We start from the raw sequence: 8,787 nt of genomic DNA, 5'->3' as shown, positions 1-8,787 counted from the left end.
ATGAAAGAAGAGAGGGAAGAAAATATTAGCAGAGGAGGGAAGTAATAAGTAAAGAACAGATCCAAGTTACACTTGGTCAGGTAAATAGAGAGCAAAACCCAAATTGAGATCCCTAAGCTCATAGTCATAGTAAAGTGCTATTTTATTTTCTAGGAAAGGTATATTTTAAAAGTGAAATGATTAAATCCAGATGCAGAATTTTCTGTGGATAACTCCACTTTATATGTGTCAGCTTTATAAACTGTGAATTGTAAGTAGGTCTTGGGAAATCTGCTCATGTTAGGTAGTACAGGTGGCTGGAGATGATCCCAACTTGCCCTGAGTTCCCTCCTTTTGGTCTGGAATTCTTTTCTCTCATAGTTTCCTTCTCTTTGAGGGCCATAGATGGGTGGGTTTGCCTGCATGGCACAGGAAGTGTGAGAGCCCTGTGTGTGTGTGTGTGTGTGTGCGCCATTGCTGTGTGGGCGGGGCAACAGGGTCTAAATGGAGCCAGTTGAACCCCAAAGTGAGCCTTCCCTGCCTGATCCATCAAGGCAGTGGCAGAAGGTGAAAAGGAAAAGAGAAAGGAAAAGGTGACTCTTATTAGAATTGTCACCTGTGACTAATGAAATGTCTACCTAGTCAACTTACTCCAGAGATGTAGTCTCCAAGTTCAGTTTTAAGTATGCTTTTAGAGCCAGAAGAGTATTTTTTAAAAATGTTGGGTAAAAACATCCTGAATAAAGATTTGACAAATATCTCTGAGTTCCTAATATTCCTTTTACCCAGTTCTCACTGAAATAAAATCAAATATTTCATTAATAAGAATGGGGGGGGCAATGAGATGATTTGTAAAACTTAAACTAAACTGGATTATTTGAGCTAGGATAGGAACCTAAGTCCATTTCTAATTGAAACCTAGGTTTTTTTTGTTTTTGTTTTTGTTTTTAAGATTTACTTACTTATGCATACAAGAACTGGGGTACAGGCCAGAGATGCGGGGGTGAGAGGATTCACCAGAAACAGAGCAGGGAACAGAACAGGCAGACTGACTGAAATACACTGCTGAGGGGAGCAGTGGGCGAGACAGGAGAGGTCTGCCTTGCAGTGTGGGTAGCTCCTTGGCCAGGGATGGAACTCTTGCTGCAGAGGCCATGGGTAGCTTCATAGTGCTCTGCTTAACCCCTTGCGCCACCATGGAGGCCCTGAAACCTAGGTTTTAACAATAAACATTTAAGTCATGCTCAAGTGGGATACATTAATTAGGAAAAAGTAGTCAACCCCACAAGGAAACATGATTATTCCAGGACATAAAATATTACAGGCTACCAGAGTAGGGGGAGCAAAGTGGGGAGGGGGCACAAGGGACTATGGTGGAGGATTATGGGTGCTTTTGTGGTGGCCTTGGTGTGGCAGCAGACATCTGGAAGGGATGATCCTATACCTCTAAACCGTCTGTAGTGTCATAAACCAATGTTACCTCAATGAAAAGGAAGGTCTTTATGACCTTCCTTCTCCTTGTTTATCTTTAGTGGCACAGTCAGAAACAATCGAAAGGGGAAATCCTAAAACATCCAGCTCCAGTGATTTTTTTTTTTTTTTCTAATTCTAAGCCAACTGTTTTTGGGGTGGGGGAGGGCTGCCGAAAGGGCGCTGCTAAACTAAAGTCCAGAGCTTCAAAACTTCCTGCTGTCAGAATCCGCTTTAGAGAGGCAACTGAGCAAGCTTAGCTCAGTCCCTGGCCTGCAAAAAGCAGGCAGGTGCTAGAGGGAGGACTTTTTTGGATAGGATGGAGACCAGGACGGATGAAGTCTTCTTTGGCGAGAAAGGAAATTTGGTATTAAGAGAGCATCACTAAGTGCCAACAATAAGCAAACAACTGGTGTTGCCCAGGCCCCGGGAGGCCTGTGGGAGGCAGGAAGCAGAAAGGCTCAAGCGCCTTTCCCTGGGTCGGCTCAGGAATTTAATTGCAGCGCTTGTTTGTTGGCGCCTCCTCGGTGTGGGGCAGGGTGCTGGGCACCGGGATGGAAACTTGAAGGAAACGTGGTCTTGCCCTTGAGGAGCTCACAGTTCAGTAAACTGGCCTCAACGTTTTCCGTGGACGTGGATAACTTTTACCTCGGACTTGTCAAGGGCGAGTTGCAACTAAATCCATCCACACTTTTCTTCCGAGGATTTCAAAACCGGGAAAGCGAGCCCGGCGCGCGGGTGGAAGAGAGACGGCTGCGGGACCCGAGCCAGGCTCGGGAGCTGTGGGGCTGCTGCCGGCTCGCCAGGGGCAGCCAAGACCGTCCCCCGCATCGCACTCCGGGGCCCGGCGCGGGCACGGAGAGGCCGCGGCAGGGCGCGCAGCGAGGCTGGGGAGCCGGACCCCGCCAGGCGGAGGGCGGGCGCCGGGCAGCCTGCGCGCCCCGCGCCCGCAGCCAGGGGGCAGAGCTCGCGGGCTGCGCCGCCGGCCACCTGGGGCTCGGCCCCGCCACTCCCGGCGGCGTCGCGCCTTTTCTGTGCGGGTTCGCTCCAAGCTCAAGCTCAGGGTTTCGGCGCCCGCCCGGGGCGGGGGTGGGGGCAGGACCGCGACGGAGACGAGGTGGGGAGAGGGAGGCGTCCGCGCGGGGAGCGGGAGGGGGCTCGCCTGGGGGATTCGAGGGACGCTGCAGCCCCGCCCCCGCCCCCTCCTCTCCCCCCTCAGCATCCGTGGAGCGGGCGAGCATGGACCAAACCCGCCTGCCCTGGCACCATGACGCTCGCCGGCTTCGCGGTCGCTCTGATTTTAGGGGCTTTCCCTGAGGTGGCCGCCTCTGAGCCGGTCCTGAGTTACCCTCTTCACCCTCGCCACCCGCCCCCTCCGGGTCCCCAGTCCTCTTACCACCTTCCCATTCCGCGGCCACAGCAGAGGACACCTCCACCGGCCTCTCCCCCGCGCGCCCCGCGCCCCCCGCCGGCGCGCCCCGCCTCGCGCCCGCACGCCCTCCGCGCCCGGCACGCGCCCCGGCCGCACCCCGCGGACTGCCCGGCCCGCGCGCCCGGGGCCAACGTGACGGACTTCGGCGCCCCGTGCCTGCGCTGGGCGGAGGTGCCAGCCCTCCCGGCGCGCGCGCCCCCGGCGGGCTGGGCTCAGCTGCGAGGGCAGCGCCACAACTTTTGCCAGAGCCCGGACGGCGCGGGCAGACCCTGGTGCTTCTACGAGGACGCCCGCGGCAAGGTGGACTGGGGCTACTGCGGCTGCAGGCACGGTGAGTGACCGCCGCCCGGCGCACCTCGGGTCGGCGGGGCGCCCCAGACTTGAGGGGACGCAGTCACTGGGGAGGGCGTGGGGCGGCGGGTGTGCGCTGCCCCGTGCGACGGCGGAGCCTCCGAGGGGCCGACCTTGGCGACTTGATTTTCAACTAGCAAGGGCAGGCTTTGTGCGGGAAGCGTGTCAGGGGGGAGAGTTTCTCCGAGGTGCTGCACTTGGGGTTTCTGGATGTTGTTTTGTGTCTGCACAGTAGCGTGTGGGAGTGTGTGTATGTGTGTGTGTGCGCGCACTCACTCCGGGTGGTTGTGTGTTCTCTAGATCAGCTCGTTACCGTATTTACATAAAAGAGACAGAGAAAAGGAGACAGTTTCTCATTACTTGAAGGACACACTAAATCCCAGATGACAGCCAGTTACCTTCCCCTCCGCCTGGTGGACCCACATTTGGAAAAATGTAAAAATGTTGTCTTCTTTCCTCCCACCACTGACCTCTATTTGTAAAAGCCTGGTAACATTTCAGGGTCGAAATTCAGTTTGTCAAAATTATGTTTACATTTTGGAGCACAGTATGGTAAGTGTCAGTGAGTGAGACAGACGGGTAAAGAGACGGGAATATTAACTGTCTCAGGGAAGAAGCAACTTGATAGAGTCACACGCAGATGTCGAGAAGGCTGTGATGTAGCTTTATTTGTTGTTTGTGGAACATCCGTATTAGTTGATCACAGCAAGAGATAAGGTGGGTAAGATGCTCTGGTTTTGTGCTAATGAAGGTATCCCAATAATAGATTTAATGTAAATAAATAATCTGCTTTTGAAAAATGTTTTATTTGGAGTTCCTAATCTAAATGCTCCCCTCCACCCTATAGCTGGGGGAAAAAAAGCCTTCTGTCCTTCCAAGTTTGAATTATTTTGGCAGCTCTTCATCCAAGCTGTGGGACAGGCCTTTCGTGAATTGGGATTTTTGAAATATGTTGTACTTTGTGTCTTTGGAGGTAATTTGGAGGTTAGCCTCCACAGTGCCATCCTTTTCCTACAGAAAATTTTCTCGTGCCTTCAATTGCATCAGTCCTTTGAGCTAAAGAAAAGTGATAGGAAGGTTAAGATCAATTCTCCTTCATCCTGGAGAATGAAGTCATCTCTGTACTCGTGTTTCATGGACAGAATGCCAATGTGATTATAAAAAAATTGAGGTGATATCAAGCAGAGAGCCCTAGCATTGTCTCATTATTTACTGTAAGGGATTATTTATGTAGTGCAGTCTCTTGTTTGGCAACCACTGGCTTTTTAAAAATTTTTTTTATTTTTCTGTTATTCTTCATTTTAAACATGGGTAAAGGTACAATACACAGAAAATAAATGCATGGGAAAAACACACAAGCTTTCCTTAAATGTATATAAACACATTACTGAAAGAAAAAAAAAGGAATTTAAAGTTAAAACGTTATATTGATCTATGGCTCTTTCTTTCTGACATGACGCTTTTGAATTTATATTCCAAATGAGAAGACTGACTCGTCCTTCGGATCACCTACTTCCTTGTATTGAATAGAAATTTATACTTAACAGCAGCACAGACTCTTTGTGATGCTTTTATGTGCACAGCTAATTCGCACCAGACTGCACTCCAAACACTGCATAATTGTTGTTTCTACTGCCTGGAGTAAAGTGATTTGAACACCAGAGAAACAAAAGAAATTGCCCAACATGGGCGATAACCCTTCCCCCCACCAAAAAAAAAAAAGGAAAGCAATTGACTGGCTATGTAAGAATTTCCTTATGTTCACAGCTCAGTGTTGATAACCAGTGCCCAGTGCTTCCCATTCTGTCCTTTACTCCTCCAGCTGTGATTTGGCATAATTCACATCTTCAAAATGACTGCCATCTTCTGAATCTTGTGGCTTTCTTGGGCCTACATTTCATGTAGGAGTGCGAGCAAAGTTCTCATGGGGTAGTGAAAAGAATATGGAATTGTGCTTTACAAAATAGTGGTATCTGGTTTTGGCTCTGCTGTATTGGGCAAGATTCTCGCTCCCAGAGTTTTGGTTTCCTTGTCTGGAGAAAATCCATTTTTGAATAAGATTGAGTCACAGGACTTTTCTAGCTCAGAGTATGTGCCCAAATGACCTGGCATGACACTGTGTTGGGCTAAGCATTTTATGTATTAGTTTTCTCATTTCATTCTCATAGCAACATTATAAGATAGTACACATTTTCACTTCACAGCTCATATTGCTCTAGTTCCTTAATTAAATAAACATATAGAGCTATCCGTGCTGTTCAGCGATCTTATTGTACCTTAAGGACTAGCCTAGAAGGAAGGGGAAAGGGAATTACATTTTATACAGAGCACATGATTTCTGGTTTCTGATGATTTGAAAATACTGAGTTTTCTTTATTTTTTTTATTTTATCAATAACAATGAGGACAAAAGGAAAGAAAATGTGTAGTAATGCGATCCCTGCTTTAAAAAATAGAGAGACCAGACTTCCATCTCTAGTTGCATGGAGAGAAATGAGGAAGTTGGTATCTCAGGAGAATTGGTTGGTCTAGTTGGAGGGACAGTGGGAGGATCTCAGGTGAGCTCTGGCAGGGTGTGGGCACTTCTGTGGCCCAAATGTCTGAGAGCGAGCTAGGTGATGCCCAGCCCTGACTGTATGAAACTTGGGAATTAGTAATAGAGAATTATTCGGGGATTCATTCAGCCCAGGGATTTAGCTCTCATAATGAGCATTAGAATCACCTAGGGAATTGTTAGATGGATATCTCTTGTCTTCAGAGGCCTTAATTGAAGAATTTCTTTGATCTGGCTCAAGAGTGTGCCTTATTAATGAATAGTCAAGGAGACTTGGATGCTGAGGACTCTCTTTCACAGTCTGGCAGAACCAACAGAACCCACCTAGAATTGTAGTGGTGATGATCATGCTCACTGAGATTGCCCTTCTGTGAGTTCATCCTGCCTGGTTTAGAGTCAAGCACAGGTAAGCCTATCATAAATTTTTGTGAGGCTTTAGGAAATGACAGTGTGGGATGATAACAGCCTAGTTCACCAGAATCTGATTATCAACTGAAAGCGAGCTTGTTTTTTTCCACATTTCTCCAGAAAAAGTGAACCAACTATCAATTTCCCCCAACAGCGACTAGGAAGAGAAATCACTTTTCCAATCTCTGGTTAGCAAGGCAGATGGGACAACTTGCTTGATGCTGTGCTGGAGGCTTCTCTTTGGTATGAGCAGTTAAACAACTCAACTGATGGTGACTGACGACTTCTGGGTAAAAAACAAGCACAATAAATGATAATGCGGTTTTACCAGAAAGAATGATTGAGATTTTACCATTCAGAGTGATTCATAGATCTGACTTCTTGTCATGCCATGCTAATCTGCTCATGTGTACCTACGCCCCCAAATCTCCTGATTCAAACAGAGAGACTGATTTGTGTGACAATTACTACTGTTTACAGGCTGTGCTCTTTGAAGTCCATCTGGTGTTTGAAGTGAATATTAATTAAAAAATGGGCAGAAACCTGTCTCCCTGTTTTTAACACTGCTTCTTGATTCTGGAAAACATGTATTAGCAATAACAGATTTGATTCATTCCCTGACTGGATTTTAAATATTGAGCTCAATCTGCTTTTCAGACTAGGGCTGCTATCAAATATGTCAATTTGGGAATATTATCTGTCTCTCTACTACTGCAAAGGTTGTTTTTTTTTAAAAAAGAATATTAAGATATCCAGTTACTATTGCCTTTTATTTGAGTGATAATCTGTCACTATATGTATGTCCTTAATATCTTTAAGTGTGTGTATGTGGGTTTGCTTTGAGGTAATCTTTGGAAAAATAATTTGAAGACAAACCTAAATATTCTAGCAATAAGAGACATCAAAATTCTCTTCACTTGGATACTATGCAGCTACTAACATGATAATTGTAAAGATTATATGTAAAAATTGAAAAAATGCTGACGATAATGGGAAGGGAAAAAGATGGATGCAAAATTTATATGCAATATGACTAAACTGAAAATAAAGATGCCTGTGGAAAGTTTGGAAGAGAAAACAAATGATAATATGAAGTTGGAAATGATAGTGGCTTGGATCAGTTAGCATGGTTTTGGTGGGTAAGGAAAAAATCCAGTTGACAGAAGCAGTGAGATTTGTTTTTCATATTATGAAGTTAAGCTCCATCATGGCATGCCTCTCGCTCTCTGCTACTCCCTTGGCACCTTTATTCTCAAAATGTGACTTTTATTCCTAGGCTAGTGGATATTCCAGACCTCACAGGGATATCGAACAATATCAGAAGAAAGACCTCCTAAGTCCCATGGAAAGAATAAGCAAACCTTCCCAGAATTCCCTCTCAGACTTCCTCTCCCATTTCATCAGCCAAGCTTGGACCACTTGTTCCTTCCTAAAACTCTCTGGAAAGAAAAACGAAATGTCCACAATTCCTTAGACTTAATCAGGATTAACCTCTGAACACATGGGGACTCTCCTGCAAGAAGAAGAAAATACTTGTGGAAGAAAACCAATGGGGTCTGCTTGAAAGTATGGTTAGATTTGTCTTTATATTTGGGAAACCACACAATTCAGATTAGTATGAAGTAGTTTAAATTGTGCTGTGAAATACATTATCTATTTTTATTCATATCTAGATGAATAACATTTAGATTTTGACATGATGAAGGAAAGGATAAAAACATGACTTATTATTTTCAGGTGCTATTGTAGGCCTAGCATATGTATATTGGAAATGAGGAACCACTTCTCAGTTGAGATGTCAGAAGAATACCAAGTATTTTCATTACCTTTCTAGTGATACCTGCTTTGGGAGGTAGATAAGATGATTGCTATAAAGTGTAGTTTAATTCCATCATTCATTCTGTACAATAAGATGGAAATACAATACCCATACCTTTTGCTTATGGGTTCAGAGACATACAATTTGTGAAATTTCTGCTAGGGTTATATGCATTAATTGTTAGTATACCATAACTTTACCATGAGTAGGATCTTCTTTTGCATAATATTGTGTAGAATTTTAAATCCAGGAATCGTAGATAGAATTTATAAATTTCTGACAAGCTCAATGTAAGTGGGCAATATTATTTATTCAAAGGATATGCTCTCTCATTTGAACTAGACTAGTTCAGATTTTTTCCTCAGTACTAAAGGTATCTGCATGAATAATGAATGACAGTGAATATGAATTATAGATGTGAACTAATGGAGGCAAATATAGTTTAGTTGGATCTGGTTTAGGGGAATGTTCCATATATTAAGAGATGATTTTTTTTAAAAAGATTTATTTATTTTTGCATATAAGAACTGGGGTACAGGCCAGAGGTGTGCGGGGGTGAGAGGATTCACCAAAGACAGAATGGGAAACAGAACAGACAGACTGACTGAAATACACTGCTGAGGGGAGCAGCGGGTGAGTCAGGAGAGGTCTGCTGCGCCATGTGGGTAGCTCCCTGGCCAGGGATCGAACTCGTGCTGCAGTGGCTGCAGATAGCTTCATAGGTTGCGTCTTAACCCCTTGCGTCACAAGGGAGGCCTGTTAAGAGATTATTTAA

At 45.4% G+C, this 8,787-nt stretch overlaps 1 protein-coding gene across 2 annotated transcripts in view; it reads left to right on the top strand.

The window, feature by feature from the left end:
• Nucleotides 1–2,569: 2,569 nt before the first annotated feature.
• PRSS12 (serine protease 12) overlaps nt 2,570–8,787 on the top strand; it is a gene marked incomplete at both ends in the record, with an annotated part of 48,314 nt that continues 42,096 nt past the window's right edge. The window contains one exon of one of the 2 annotated variants that reach the window (XM_084252459.1): nt 2,570–3,212. In XM_084252459.1, coding sequence (XP_084108585.1) covers nt 2,717–3,212 — 496 coding nt within the window. The remainder of the gene's footprint in view (nt 3,213–8,787) is intronic. The other variant, XM_084252458.1, reaches the window with a different exon arrangement.

This window comes from Talpa europaea, assembly GCF_964194135.1.
Source record: "Talpa europaea genome assembly, chromosome: 13".
Classification (NCBI taxonomy): Eukaryota; Metazoa; Chordata; class Mammalia; order Eulipotyphla; family Talpidae; genus Talpa; species Talpa europaea.
This window is presented reverse-complemented; position numbering and strand designations above follow the sequence as displayed.